We start from the raw sequence: 15,607 nt of genomic DNA on the forward strand, positions 1-15,607 counted from the left end.
CGTTTCAGAATCCGCCCAGAGAACATGGGGGGGAAAATGAGACTGGTGGGAAAAGGGGTACAGATAATTGTTCAGAGTTTTTTTTTAATTGACCTCCTCTTGCAATTTTCCCTTTGGTACTTTTTCTAAAGTTTGGTGTCTGCCTACTTCTTCCCGGTGTGGAGACGCCTGCTAGCCTGTGCATTGCCTCCCCCCTCAACGCTCCAGCAATAATCCAGAAGACTCAACCGTGTCCTACTCTACGCATCCGTCACGGCAGCCGTCCTTCCAGAGAACCTCTTGGCCTTGAGGGAGACCTCAGGAATGGACGGAAGGAGACCTGGCACTCAGCTGCCGCACAACTGAAACCACGGCTGCTGCCCCAAGACCAGGAGTCTCCCTTGGTAAGATTTTCAAGCACCTGTGGAGTTAGTCCTCTATTTTGTCAGCAGGAGGAAAGCCCCCGGGGACCGTGTGGTTGAAAATACACATCCTTAAATTACTTTAGGACAAAAGGTGCCCCCCCCCAGGTATCTGCAGGGCTCAAATTATTCAATGCCAAGCCAATAGTTCCCTTCTTCAGAGGTGAAGAGGCTTCTTGGATGAGAAGTGAAAAAGTGAGTTTTGAAGGAAAAAAAGAGATACTAAGGATTATATAGATACAGATACAGATACAGGTATATGTTCCACTTTTCATAACTCTTTTAGACTGTGATGTAGATTCTGTGCTTTTCCATTGACCACCCGTCCTATGCTGACCTATAACCACAATCAAGGCTTCAGTTTGATTGAGTCAGAGGAGTGAATGGAGCGTTCAGGCGGCCTTGGGGCCAGCGCTTCCAGCTGCATGAAGAAGAGGGGAGGCCTTTCTCTTACCGAGGTGTAGAGTGAAAGTGAGTAGATTGACTTTAGCAGCAGGTAACCGGCAGAATCCAGCTCTCCCTTCCACTGCAGAAATTGCCACACAAGCAGCCGAGCGTCTTCTGTTCTTGTGGCAGCCGATATTCACACCGTGCAAGAAAGGAGCAAGAGGGTCAGTGGATGGCAGAGGTGCCAGTGGGGACGGAAGCCAGACAAGCGTGAAGAACAACACGGCTGCAGAACATCATTACTCTGCCCGTGTGCTCACAACACAAAGCCATTCAGAAATCCATTCAGCCCACTCGAAATAGCTGCCGCATAAAGCAGCCTCTAAATTACAGCCGTTCTAGGAAAGTAGCATAATTTCCTGGGTCCTTGCTGACTCTGGGAATTTTCCCTGCAGTCTTACCTAGTACAAGATTAATCTTCCTGCCCTGTTTTAGCTATTAGTCTGTGGCTACTTACAATTTTTATAGAATTCTCCCATTCCGTATCCTCACGTTCCCCCCGTAAAGGAATGAACTGGTGTCCTGACCTGGCCTGAACCAAACACAGCTATAAAGACTTTTCAATGTCTGCTGGACGTGGTTGGCACAGATCTTCTCAACAACAAGATAAAGCAGAAAGCAGGGAGCGGGCTGCAGGCTAGATACATAAAGAGATTCACCTGCTGGATTTCCATTCATTTTCGTCTTGATTTCTTTCACCAGAAAACTGGAAGTTTCGCTTGCTAAAAGCTGGATATTTGGAAAATAGATGCTGCCATCTGACTGCTCCCAGGCCTAAAAAAAGATGTTTTTTTTTTCCATGTAAAGAAGAAAATGCACATTCAATGCATTGACTTGGTAATTTTCCCTACCAGAATGATAATTTCCCCTGACTTTTGTTCTTAGCTGGAAGCTTCTCACATTCACGTTTGTCCTTCTTTGAGGAATGTAGGATAAACTACCATGGCTTTCTAACAACTCCTGCATTCCCAGCAGAGTGGGTTCTCCTGGAGCCATAGAAGCCAACTGGGTCATCCGAACCGCCCTCTTGAACTGGACATCCCTACTCAGGACAGGCTCAGCACCTGGATCCTCCCGGTGGCTGCTTTCCACCTCTCAGGGCCTCCTCCTTAACTTGGAGGCAGAGGAGGCCCAACCCATCAGGACAACCTTTGAGGATCTGCAGCTCACAAGGAGCGTGTCCATCGAAGAGCTTTGGACGGGTGGACCATGAGGAGAAGAGAGACACGCAGCCCCATTCCTCCACGTACACCGGGTGTTAATTCAAATATGCCCTAATAACACTTATTTAGTTCGTTAATTTCTAGGCCACGGACTCCCAGTGCAATTGCTGTTCTGGTCAGTTGTACTTTTACAGGTTGTTTTTGGGGTTACGAGCCATCGGTTTAAAAATGCAACAGACTGCAAGAGAAAAACACCAAAGCTAAATCGTCACAAATCAGAACAGGCAAAAGGAGAATATTCTGAAATGATAGCAGTATGAAGAACTTGCGTGCTGTTCATTTAGGCGCAGTCTTCTCTTGGGTCCATGCTGAATTTAAGGAACTTTGCTTAATGCGCTGGTAGAAAGAAGAATCTGGAAGTGAGTCAGCGATTGCTAGCAAAGGAGGGTTTAGGCAGATGGGGGGGCCAATGGCTCCTTCATTGCTATTTAAAAGCCAAGCAACATTGCTGCGCTCTGTAATGAACCCCTAAGAATAACCCCTGTTCAGCTCCATCTGATCATTTATGCCAAAAACGCCTCTGTGGTGTTATGGAGCGGAGTGTGCACGCTCCTCGACAACTCAGTTGCCATAATCATACCGTTATCCCCAAATAAATCTAACAGGAACAATTGGTTTTTAGATAGAGGTGGCGCAGTGGTTAGGGTGCAGTACTGCAGGCCACTTCAGCTGACTGTTATCTGCAGTTCAGCGGTTCAAATCTCACCGGCTCAAGGTTGACTCAGCCTTCCATCCTTCCGAGGTGGGTGAAATGAGGACCCAGACTGTGGGGGCAATATATGCTGACTCTGTAAACCGCTTAGAGAGGGCTGGAAGCCCTATGAAGAGGTAGATAAGTCTAACTGCTATTGCTATTGCTATTTTAAAAAGTTTATAATCAAATGTAGCAGACTTAAAAATCTGTGGTTTTCAGCTTCACCTCAGCAAAAGGTTGACACTTCCATGACACAAATCGCGGGTGAAGTAAATCTATGTTCCTTTACACGTAGGCATATTCTGTTTAAGAAGCCTGAATGTTGCCTTTTGTTAAAATAAATGAAGTAAAAATAATGGCATGAGAGATCACAAGAGGGTGGAGTGGAATTAAAGAAACTCTGCACCACCATTTCAAGCAGCTTCAGTTTCCTCTCTCTGATAAACGCCTCCAAGACTTCCAGGGCTGCCCCTGAGGGCCCCGGTCCCTTCCAGCTGCTCTTAAGCCCCCCACAGAAGGAGGCTTCCTCACAAAAGCAGCCGCTCTTTCCAAATGGAAGCAGAAGGCTTTCCCACCTTCCCTGGTACCTTTTCAGCGAGGCCATTTCCTTTCCTCTCTTCCTTTCTCTCCTCTTTTTCCTTCTTTGCTATGGGTATCAGCTGGGCCTCCTTCTGTTGAAAACACCCAATAATGTGAAATCCAACTAACCTTCAGAAAAGCGGCCAGGATGGGAAGCCATCGCCTCTGCTGTTCTTCTGGACTCAGGAAAAGAGCCACCTCCATGTACTCCGAGACATGCCGGTCCAGGGTCTCCCTTCGGAAGGAGAGCTGCTGGCACGGAGGCTCTGTGCTACGCTCTCTGACCGCTGCCCCATGGCCTCCTTTGGGAAGGGTGGGATCCTGGCTTCCATGCTCATCTGGGGAGTCCGCTTTCTCTGCCAATGCTTTTGGTAGCTCTAGCACAGGCTCCATGCTTTGGTCAAAATGATCTGGAAGAAAATAGAGCAAAAGCATAGAATAACAGAATTGGAGGGGACCTTGGAGGTCTTCTAGTCCAGCCCCTTGCCCTATCCTATCCTGCATAAATGGCCATCAGTCTCTCCTTGAAGACCTCCAGTCATGGAGCACACACAATCTTCCGAGGCAACTTCTGCTCCACTGATTAATTCTTCTCATTATCAGAAAATTTCTCCTTAGTTCTAGGTTGGGTCTCTCCTTGATAAGTTTCCACCTCCCTTTCAAGATCTTCCAGCTTGCTTCCAGCAGGTAGTTTGCAGAACAGGCCAACAACCTCTCTTCCCTGGGACGGCCCCTCAAGCCCTGGAAGGCAGCTCTCATGACGCCCCTAATCCTTCTCTTCAACGGGTCAGCTATGCCTCATTTCCACAACTGTTCATCGTACAGTTTAGCCTCCGGAAGCCCCATCATCTATACTGCTGTTTTCTGCACTCTTTCTAGAATCTCAACCATTTTTTCAAATCATTGTGACCAAAACTGGATGCAGCATTCCAAGTGTGTCTTCACCACTCCACCACCAGTTCAGTATAAAGCAGTATCAACACTTGACATGGTCTTCATATAGCTAAGACATTATAGTGCTTTCATTCATAATTAAAGCACACTTTGGTGCTATCTAAATTTGGCAATGGATTGAGTCCCTAGGGAGTGGGCGGCATACAAATACCATTAAAGTTTGAAAGTTTCTGAATGGGAAATAGACATCTCAGGGTAGGGAAGCAGCTGCACCGTGGCCATCTTCCAAAGGCCAAAATTTCAGTTATGGTTTCCCACAACATTCCTTTGCCTGGGATATAAAGATAATAACCAAATACAGTATAACAACCGAGAGCCTATTTGGTGCAAGTGTTAAGGCATCAGACTAGAAACCAGAGGACCTTGTGTTCTGGTCCCATCTGGGCCAGTCACTTTCTCTTGGCTCTAGGAAGGAGCCAGTGGCCAAGCACTTCTGAAAAACCTTGAGATATATAAAACTTAATGTCTAACAAATTGCTTGGTTTCCATGAGTATCTGCACCCACCCACTTGATGAGACTAGTTTCCTTCTGAGCGGGTCCTGTAGGCCCTTCCCCTTTCTCAGAGTTTTCATAAACACACAAGACCTCGCTTCTTCTCCACCAGATATTCTTTTTCCAAGTCAAGACCTGGTCTTTCATGTGCCAGACACATCATCAGATGGGCCACGAATACCATCATGGCTTGATAAATCATGGTTTCCACCTAACACATTTTAGTACAACTAAGAAGCAGAATAGCAGATCAGCACAGCTGAAGTCTAATATTTTAATCGCAGGCATGTTCTAAAGGTCTTGCAAACTGACCTCCTGCTGCTACCGTTTGCTGCATCCCTCCCTTGCCTCATGTATTATCACCGGATCCACTCTGGCCTCAGCAAGAAAAGATTGTCGGTATAAATGGCTAAACATGGCCTCCGATTTACCTTTGGAATTTGGGCATAAAAATGAACTACAGACATGGCAGCAATTGCTCAAGCCAATCTGTGCAAAGTCAAATTAACATTAACTAAGGTGAAAACAAGAAGACGGTTAAAAAACAGTAACAACAGTAACAACAACATCCCATGAACATCACCATAGAGGGCAAGGAAACCTCAAGAACCAAGAAACAAAACCCCATTTTAAGGACAGGCTCTGTGCTCTGTACAAGACTTTCTGCCATGCACACAAGTTCCTACAGGCTAAAACTCCAGCACCCTGATTTGCCCTGGCAAATTGTTCTGTCTTTGTAACTTGACTGTTTGACTTTTGTTATCTTCTGCAAGTAACGCTGAATCACCACAACATTTTAGGAACATGCCTGAGGATGCTAGAATTCCAAAATGAAGAGCCATTTGGAACCTCTAATATTTCTATTTTAATGGGGAGCAAACAAGGCTTTAAAGGAGACTGCGTAATCCAAGATGATGCCAAGATAAACTTAAAATTTAAATATCTGCACCTACAACTTCTGGAGGCAAGTCATTCCCTTGGTTAATTGTTCTCGTTGTCAGGAAATTTCTCCTTAGTTCTAGGCTGGGTCTCTCCTTGATGAATTACCCTCCATTGCTTCTTGTTTTGACTTCTGCTGCTTTGGAAAATAATTGAAACTGCGCTCCCTCCCCGACTTCTCTGTTACAGCCCTCAAGTACTGGAAGACTGCTATCACGTCCCCCCCCCCCCCCAATCCTTCCCTTCATTAGACTCGACGTACCCAGTTCCCACAACCATTTATCCATACAGTTTAGCCTCCAGACTTCTTATTGGCTTTGTTGCTCGCTCTTCTCCGCACTCTTCCTAGGGCATCTTTTCTGGATTGTGGTGACCAGAAATGTGCACAGTCATGGGTGCAGGAGAGAGCTCTGGGGCCGGATCTGGAAGTAGGGCTCTTGCATCCCCACACTCTCTCACTAATGGCCCCCCGCCTCAGAGAAATGTTCCCCACAGCACAACCACACACTCCCCCCACCCCCTTTAGAGGCTTTAACCAAGCAGAAGGGAGACCGACCTAAACACAGCGCCTGTGGCCTCTCCAATTCCACACAACTAGCAAGTTCAACTCCTCCCAGAAAACTGCACACAACCACCCATCTTGTTCTACACAGCAACGGCAGCTTCTTTCCAGACGTTTCATTTGGAAGCAACTCTTCAAGCGTTACGGAGAAAGCAGTTTCTGAAAAAATGGCAAATTTGGACCTACCTGTGCAAGTTTCGTCCCGAGCTGGTTGCATTTCCAAGCAAGCAAGAAAAGGAAAGCAGTTTTTGACAACTTTCCTCTCTTACTCATTTGACTAGCCAGCCGAGCATATTTCCTTGCGAAAGCAGAAGTTCAGAAGCACAAATAGATCGGAGCTGGGTTGGAGGTAGAAAAGGCGAGGAGGAGGAGGAGGAGAGGGGGTTATCTGGCCAGGCTCTGCGGAACTGGCCTCCCCACGAAACGAATGCCGGAGCCGAGCCCCGTGGCCATGGAATGGGTGGGATGCTTTCTCGGAGGAAGCCGTCCTCTCTTTCTGACTGGGATTTTCTTTCTTTCACTGAGAAGTGGCTCCTCCGTCTGTTTACTGTGGCAGGGAGTTTCTTAGAGCTTCTCCGTTTTTGAAATGCACCAGAGCTTTTCACAGCCATGTTTCCTACCCGCCCATCGCCTTAAAATTCACAATAGCAAGGATTCACTGCCTGAATGTTTATCTAAATAATTATTTACCCGTCCGTGCAACAATCATGGGGCCGCCAGCTGAGTCAAGCAAATAACTCTTCTTACCCATTGAAGGAAAGGCAGAAGGAGAAGAAAAGGAAAGGGGAGGCCGCCCAAATAGCAAATCTGTTAGTTGCTAACTCCAGGAGGGGTCACTTCTGTCCATAGACTTTTATCGTCACCTTCTCACTAAAAGATTACTTTGCTGAGAAACTAATATGTAGTTTTCAATCAGCTGCTCTAACTTCCTTCACCTGTTCTAGTTTGCTCTCTTTCCCCATCTGATCCCTTTTTAAGCTGTTTGTTAAAATGCTGGGAGAACAAATATATTGAAATCTAAATTATGGTGTATGGTTACATCCTTCCCAATTGCAGCCCTTCCTACAGAACGGCCTGGGGTGGGATATTCAGAATATAGCAATAGCACTTAAGACTTATATGCCACCCTATAGCGCTCCACGGCATTCTCTGAGAGGTTTACCAAGGTCAGCATGTTTTCCCCAACAATCTGGGTCCTTACTTTAGCAACCTCGAAGGATGAGTCAACCTTGAGTCCCTTTGGGATTGAACTCCTGGCAGTGGGCAGAGTTTGCCTACAATGCTGCATTCTAAGCACTGTGCCACCATTCAGTCTTCCAATGCCACCCTTTGGGTGTGAATTTTGGGGCACTGAGAGGCTGCAGTCCAGTTCCCCACCTTCTCAAGGGCAATTCCCTTCCACAGGAAAAGCAGCCTCCGGCAGCAGCACCAGGTGATTCAAAATAATTGGATGATATGAATTCCACCTGGATGGTGGAGCTGACTGAGCCATGCAGGAGAGGATGTGATGCAAAAGAGCCACTCTTCGTGCAACAGAGTCCTGCTAAGACTTACAGGTAAATGGGAGGTTATGTTTACAGTGTGGCCATTACACAATATTTCAGCTGTGCAGTTTTAGCAAGCCAGGCCCATGAGCAAAAGAAAGAAGTCCACAGCGATGTTCAAGAGCTGAGGACCATGGTGAGCTGAGTGTGAATCAATGTAAACAATAGTGGGAATGCCCAAATTTTGAGCAAGACGCTAATTGTGGTGCAACTGGAGGATGAGACAGTTATATTGAAAGATCCCTCCAAGCTTTGCTCCCATTCCGCTGCTGGCATTCAAGCCTTCAAGGGGCCCCAGTTTCACCATTGAAAAGTTCTCCTCTGTTGACCTAGGAAAATGTCTTCCCCATTTAATTCAGGCACGGAGGCTCTCAGCTCACCATGAGTCACTCCGTTCCAGGCTTCCACTCGGTCGGCGTGTGGGTGTGTGGCCGGGGCTCGGTGACTCACCCTGGGTTTCCCAAGTCACGGGCATCTGCTTGTCCTGAAGACCTCCTGCCTTCCTTGGCGATCAGATGGGTAATTTCCCAGATGCTTCTAACTATTTCAAGGAAGAGATTCGTGGCGCCATCAAGTTGAAGGCCGGTGTAATGAAGTGCTTTGAAGGATTATGCCCAGGTTTTGCAGACTCTGCTAGGCAAGGAAAGGCCAGGCCGATTCGGCTACCGGCTTTACAAAGCTCTCATCGGCAGCATTAACTGTATCTTGCCCAAGATCCCCAGCTAGGCATGAATAGGCTAGGGAAGAAGAACCGGCTCAATTGCTGGGTGACCTTTGAAGTCACTTTAGGCCTGCAAGAAATGTAAGATTCCCATGAAGGATGTTACTGCATACGCATAAAACCTTTTCAAAACTCAATCCAACAAAATAAAGTTGCCCCTATTTATGGTGCTGTCAATTTTTATGGTTTTTTAAAAGTACTTTGAGAGGTAGTTTGGTGCAGTGCAGGCTGTCAAACCTGACTTCATTGAGGGCCGCATCAGAGTTGCGTTTGACCTGGGGAGGCTGGGGTGAGCCAGTTTGACATCACTCAGAGCCAGGCGTGGCTGTGGTGGCCTGATTGCTCTGCCGGTGAAAACGAGCCTCCAAGCTCTGTTTTGGGCTCCTGCAAATCTCTGCCAGTGAAAGCGGGACTCTGTTTTTGCTGGCAGAGGCACCGCGGAGGGCCGGCCCTTCGCTGCTTCCAGAGTGGCCTCACAGGCCAGCTCTAAGCACCCCATGGGCCGGATCTGGCCCGCAGGCCTTGACACGCCTGGTGTAGTGGTTAAGGCATCGGGCTAGGAACTGGGAGACTCCTCGGTTCTGTTCTCGGGTTGGACATGAAGACGGCTGGGTGACTTTGGGCCAGTCACTTTCTTTCAGCCCTAGGAAGGGGGCAAGGGTGATCATTTCTGTCAGTCTCCAAATATTGGGCTCAATTGAACGGAAGAAAGAAAAGGATGTTGGTGAGCAAAAGTAACACTGAATTGTTTGTACCTTTGACAATGGCAGCTGAATGACTATCGGGCCTTCCTGGGGGGGGGGGAAAGTCCTCCATTCCCTTCCTCATTTATATTACCTGCATTGCACAAATATGTGAGTGGGCAGATTTTTTGTAGAAGTGAAAATAGGATGGGATTATAAGGTTTGTTTACTGAACCGTGGAAGAAGCGTGTGAATGCGCTCCACGACTACATTTCCCCCCCTAAAAGCAGAACATTCTGGCCAGGGCAGAGAACAACCGACTAACTTCTTGCAACAATTTAACTCACACTTGATGAGCCAAGGTGGCGCAGTGGTTAAATGCAGCACTGCAGGCTACTGCTAGATCAGCAGGTCAGCGGTTCAAATCTCACCGGCTCAGGGTTGACTCAGCCTTCCATCCTTCTGAGGTGGGTAAAATGAGGACCCAGATTGTTGGGGGCAATATGCTGACTCTCTGTAAACCGCTTAGAGAGGCCTGAAAGGCCTATGAAGCGGTATATAAGTCTACTGCTATTGCTATTGCTATTGCTATTGATGAAGCACGTTTTCAGTTTGACAATCCTGACATCTTGTGGCCAGGCAGGCTCATTACAACAAACATTTTCTAACAATTGAGCCTCTTGGCTATTCTGCATTTAAAAAAAAAAAAGACTGCATGGGGAAATGTAATACAGAACGGAGATTTCGGAAGGAGCCTGATTTCAGCCACCTTTCAAGAAGGATTGCTTAACTTTAATACCAAGTTTCCATTTCATCCTTCTGCCAAAAGGTTCAGCTTAACCTTTAAATTTCCCCCTCGAATCCTTGGCCAGCCCTCAGAGTCCACAGGGCCGCTCTAGGGGGGGAGCAGAAGGTGGAACTACGAAGCCTCCGAATGAAATCTCAGAAGTCCTAACCTCCGTTAGGCTCAGAGTAAATGGAGAGCCTGGGCAAGGCCTTCTCTGTAGGGACATTAAACATCCCCTCTTAGCAAAATGCTCCCTTTCAAATAAACTTTTATTGAAAAGCAACCATTTAAGAAAAATCCCCAGAGGCAATGTTTTTTATATTTTCAATTAATCCATTTCCCCCCCCACTTTCTTATTTTGTTTCTTATCACATTTCTGTGAGTCAGTTACTTTTAAAATTATCACAGTAAAGCAGAGTGAGTAGCTGTGGAGCTTCAGGCTGGGCAGGATATGAAGATGAAAGTTTTGTGGGGTTGGTAAGAAAAATTCCCCTGTAAGGAGAAGCAAATGTCAGTTTGTTGATGTAGAAGAAATGTTCAATAAAGGGACCGAGTGGGCCTCAGTTGGGTTTTGTAGTTTTGGAACTGGATATCGCTTGTTCAACTCAGAAACATTGATAGATGAGGGATACAAAATACACCAAAGAATAAATGGAATATGTAATTCAGCACTAAAGCAGGCATTGGTTGGTTGTTTCATGCATTTATAGATAAAGGGACAAAGAATCTTTACCGACTGTGTGATAGGGGCATGTTGGTTGAGAGTGCGGATTTCTCTGTATTTGTGCGTGCATCTGCTAAGAACCCAAACCATCTTCAGCAAATGTTAGGTTATATGACACGAGAGGCAGCATGGATCTGAGATTAATCTATCAAAGACCAAAAAAGAAAACTATTTTGGCAGAGAAAATGGATAAGAAATGCAGGTTATTGATAAATTGCAATGAGAAAAAATAAACTCCTGTGACCTTAATGCAACTGTAGTTGCCTTGGTGCAATGGTGGAAGTATCCCAACCATTTCTAGCTAAATGAACTTTGAATCCCAGAATTCCACAGCCAGCAGAGCCATTGATGAGAATTCTGGCAGTTGAAGTCCAGAGAGCTGGAAGCTGCTAAAGTAAGGGAAGTATTGCTTAATGTTTACTAAAGAAAATAACGGGTGGAGGAATTTTAAGGCCTCCCACTTCAGGGAGGAAGCTCAGAGCAGTATATGGTCTTTTCTGGGAAATTAAAAGTTTGTTTGGAAGAAATGAAGACAGCTGTGGATAAATGGCCTTTTGTTCACTTAGTCCTATAATGCTTCCTGTTATAATCTCCTTCTTTTATTTCTTTACCTGACTATTTGTTACTCCTTTTCTGAGCCTTGTGTAATGCTGCGTACATCAAACTGGATAAAAGGACATCTGTGTATGTATCCATCAGGTCAAAACGTGTCCCTGGATAGTAATTTACAGGGTAAATTATAGAGGGGGATAATTATGTTATGGGCGGCATATAAATGTTATTAAACTTATAAACTTATACATTTATAATTAGCTTAAAGAGGGGGATAATTTTAGTTTTCCAAGAATGTACAAAAATATTAACGCCGTAGGCCTCTGCGCCCAGACTGGCAACTCCTGGTACAACTCTCCACTGCCCGGCTTCTGTGGGATGCTGAGCACCATGGCCTGATGTCAGCTTCTCTAAGAAGACGGCAGGGCCTGGATGAGCAGACCTTGGACCAGAGTCCTCGAGAGACAGTGCTGGGCTGGTGTGGAGTGTCACTGGTCAGAGCCTGTGCTCGGAGCTGGTTCCCCTCACGTGAAGGAATCCCCAGAACGATTGACTTTCTCCTTCCTGCTCTAATGGCGGAAGGATTATTGTCCTAACTCTGGCAAGGGCTGTGAAAGCCCGTGGCTTCTTCTGCGAGAGCCTCCTGCTCTCACTCCCATTAAGGAAAGAGCTTCACCCTCTGGCTGGCCGGCCATTGGCTGCTATGATTCTCCTGCCTGAGCTTAACGGACTCCAGTGAGCAGCTGCTTCCTTGACAGCTTAAGACCTGGAGCATCAACAAGGATAATTGGGAGGCGAGCAGCCCTTCCTTGGGCACACGAGAAAGACCGCCGGCTGCAGTAACGAAGGGCTGTTGTAGATTTGCCATTAAATGCTACAGCAACCAGCTAATGTGTGCAGAGGGTTAATTAACTGCATTGGTGAATACACTTGACTTCTGGAATTAGCTTGCAAACCCCGGCATGAGCCACAATTAAGAGTTGCATCCTTTGGAAATCCCCAAGCAGCCTCACTTATCAGAATCCCTGCTAGCACAGGCCCCTTCTTCTTCCCCCTCATTTCTACCCCAAGGTTGGAAAGTTGGAGAGGCAGGACGGTCCCTCCATCCCTTGGGAGGCAGAGGAAGAAAACAGAACAGAGCCAGAAGCTGGGCAAAGGGAAACTGAGCCAGATCAGGCCGGGGGGGGGGGGGCTGCAGGAAGCCATTCAGGAAAGCGGCAGGGAGGGCCAGGGGTTCCCGTGCCCAGGGCCAGCTGCTTGGTGGCGCCCCTCCTGCCCACCTCTGAGCCGCTGCCGTTGAGCCTTGGCCCGCTCGGGGCCTCGCTCTCCCGCCTCGCGCGGTGGGGAGGCGGCGCATCCCTGAATCTGCTGCGGGCTTTTCATCCGGACTCCGGACTGAAGGCGCGGCCGGTGGTCCCGTTGCCCGAAGGGCGCCGCTCGGCTCCTCTCGGCTGGGGCCTCTGCGAGTCTGTCCGCAGCTGCCGTTGGTGCCGCCCGCCCTGCGCCGGCTGCGGAAGAGCCCCGGGAAGATTTGCTGGGGAAAAGCTCCGCTGCGCCTCCTCCTCCTCCTCCTCCTCCTCCTCCTGCAGCCGAAGAAACTCCCGGGACTTCAGTCCTGAGCTCCGCGGGGCCCCGCTGGCGGCACAGGCTCCGTCCTCTGCGCCGCACCCGGCATCTGACGGGCGGCGGGGCCCGGGAAGAAACTGGGCGCGGAACCCCGGCAAGGCCGAAGCCTCGAAAGCGACGCCCGGGACCTGGAAGCCAGAGGGGCCTCCTGCGCCGCCAGCCAGGAGGAGCAGGTGGCGGCCGGGAGAGACGCGCCGCGGGCCTCGCCAGAGGCTTCCGCTGCTTGAGCTGCTACAGCTCCTAATGGGCGCCGAGCGGGGCCGAGGAGGGATGGGCGGCCGGCGGCCTCCGCAGCCAGGGAGGCGGCCGCTGCTGCTTTTCCGCTCCGGCCGCCGCCCCCGCGCGCCCCGTGCCCGGCTTCCCGCTCGGCCGCTGCTGCCTCCTGGCCGCCTGTCCCGGCCCCGACTCCGGCTGCTGCCCCGCCCGCAGAGGCCGAGCGAGGGGCGCCGCGGTTTCCGGGCAGGGCTGGTCCCGCTCCGCTCTCCCCAACGCGGCCGGTCCGCTCCTGCTTGCCCGCCGGCTCTCTCCGGGGCGCCTTGGACTCCGACCCGGGCCAATGGGGGGGTGGGGGGTGTCCTCTGGGCGCGGCCGTCGCGCCTTTGGTCCCGGGGGAAGGGGGCGCTTGGTTGGCCCGGCCGGCCCTCTGCTCCCAGGGGTCCTTGGGGGCTCCTTTCATCGGCCAGGAGGTTCCCCCCATGCCCACACACACCGCGGCGGCGGCTCTCCTGTGGAGAAACCAGGGCGGGGAAATGCGCGAGAACCGGCTTCTCGGGGGGGCTGAAGGCGGCTCTCCTTCAGGCGGCCAGCTCCCCCGGCACCGGTGGGGGGGGGGGGGCTTGGGGCGGCCTCAAAGGTCGTGGGCGGCGTTGGGTTCCCCTCCCCTTCCTTGAGGGGCGGCCGGGGTTGCAAGCGGACGCTGCTAAGGGGAGGCGGGCTCCCTCCCTCCCGCCACGGCCACCCAGGCAGGTGCTGAGTTCGAGGGTTTCCGAGCCCTCCAACCGGCCCTGGACGGGCTCCGGCCTGCTTTCTGCTCTGCTAAAGGCGTCGGGAATTGAGCCCTCCCGGAGGGGAGATTTTTTTTTGTGTGTGTCCTGGGAGAGTTTGTCAGAGCAGGCCGGGGGGGCTCTTTCCCTCCGCCCCGAACATTGGGCGTGGGGGGCGGGAGGGAGAGTCCAGAGGGGGCTTGTGGGGAAGGCAGATACGAGACCCGGCTGGTCTTGGTCTGAGCAGGGAGGGATACCCAGCCCAGGGAGGGTGGCACAGCTGACGTTTATTCCTTCCCTCTCTCTCTCTCCAAAGTCCTTGACCTGTGTCCGAATGAGCCTCCCTTTCCTCATCCTGGCCTACTACAATGTCCAGGATTCCCCGCCTCCTCCTCCTCCTCCTCCTCACTTTAACCATGCTGGGATACGCAAACCGTGTTTCCAAACTCGATCATGGTGATTCCATAATCACAACAGCCCTCTCCACCTATTTTCCACCTATTTGGTGGTTGTGTATGTCCTAAGCAGGACGTGTAATGAGTACATAATATTTACTGGCTTATTGTTTAATGAGAACATTTATATGGTCAGACAACTCTGGGTTGTATACAAAAATCACTAAACACAATGAGACGTACATTTACTGAAACAAAATGAAACAACTATAAACGGCAATTGGAACCCGGAACTTTCTCTGCTCGTCCTTTCCCAAATCTCAGGGAAAGGCTGAGCCTTCAGCTGCCTCTAGAGGAGCCGGGTGCAGACGGACTCAGGTACAAAATGCATCTGCCTCCCAGTTTCTCCTGCGTTTCGCACTCAGGGCCCTCCCGGTCCCCAGATCTCCTCCCATGGGTAGAGCTGCGGCTGTGATGATGATGATGGCTTCCTGTTTGGCAGGTGCTTTTGGTCAGTGCTTGGAAGACGCAGTCCGGTACGGTTTGGGCAGCACCTGGTGCCCCTTCTGGTGGAACAAGGTGTGGACTTCATCCGGGCGCGTGGCCTGACCGAGGAGGGGCTGTTCCGCCTCCCTGGCCAGGCCAATCTGGTCAAGGACCTCCAGGACTCCTTTGACGGTGGGAAGAAGCCCCGGTTTGACAGATAGACGGGTCGCTTCCCAAGGAACCACTGAGGGAGCCGCAAGGCCCTCGCCAGTCCAGGGACTGGCTCTGCCCTGCTGGGGACTGCAGGATGGCTCCTTCGTTTGCTTAGCAACCCGCGGCTCTGGAGCCACACGTGGCTCTTTCATCCCTCTGCTGCGGCTCCCTGTTGCTCAAAATACGAGCCACAACCGCCAATGTGCAACACCTGCTGGCATGTGTATTTGAGCTTTTCAACCCTCATTAGGCCAACCACGATTAAATCCAAGAAAAGTTTCAGAAGAAAACAGAAGGCTTAATTCAAGTACATATGCTAGTTTTGTGGCCGCTCAAGAAATAGGCAGGCAGGGGAAGGTTTCTGTAGCTCCCGGTGTTTTCTGTGGGAAATGGATCCCGACCCCTGGCTTAAGGGATACCGCGTTTCCCCCAAAATAAGACAGGGTCTTATTTTGCCTAACAAAATAAGAGCTTGGCCTTATTTTTGGGGAGGTCTTATTATTTTTGAGGTGCAGGAGGTGGAGAGCGCGGTCACCTCACGGCTCCTGCTGTGTTGCAGTATTTTGGGGTGGGGCTTATTTTCAGGGTAGGGCTTATTTTA

The 15,607-nt window shown here is 50.0% G+C and overlaps 1 protein-coding gene across 5 annotated transcripts in view; it reads right to left on the reverse strand.

Moving 5' to 3' along the window:
* Positions 1-13,317, reverse strand: part of WDFY4 (WDFY family member 4) — a 107,773-nt gene extending 94,456 nt beyond the window's left edge. The window contains exons 1-6 of one of the 5 annotated variants that reach the window (XM_032226543.1): positions 12,584-12,667; positions 10,761-10,896; positions 8,287-8,627; positions 3,474-3,754; positions 1,508-1,622; positions 856-962 (exon numbers count right to left, since the gene is read on the reverse strand). In XM_032226543.1, coding sequence (XP_032082434.1) covers positions 856-962; positions 1,508-1,622; positions 3,474-3,754; positions 8,287-8,311 — 528 coding nt within the window. In that variant the 5' untranslated portion in view covers positions 8,312-8,627; positions 10,761-10,896; positions 12,584-12,667. Of the gene's footprint in view, positions 1-855; positions 963-1,507; positions 1,623-3,473; positions 3,755-6,478; positions 8,628-10,760; positions 10,897-12,583 lie in introns of all 5 variants that reach the window. The other 4 variants (XM_032226541.1, XM_032226542.1, XM_032226540.1 and 1 more) reach the window with 4 other exon arrangements.
* Between the last annotated feature and the right edge of the window lie 2,290 nt (positions 13,318-15,607).

This window comes from Thamnophis elegans, chromosome 11 (genome assembly GCF_009769535.1).
Source record: "Thamnophis elegans isolate rThaEle1 chromosome 11, rThaEle1.pri, whole genome shotgun sequence".
In the NCBI taxonomy this organism is placed as follows: Eukaryota; Metazoa; Chordata; class Lepidosauria; order Squamata; family Colubridae; genus Thamnophis; species Thamnophis elegans.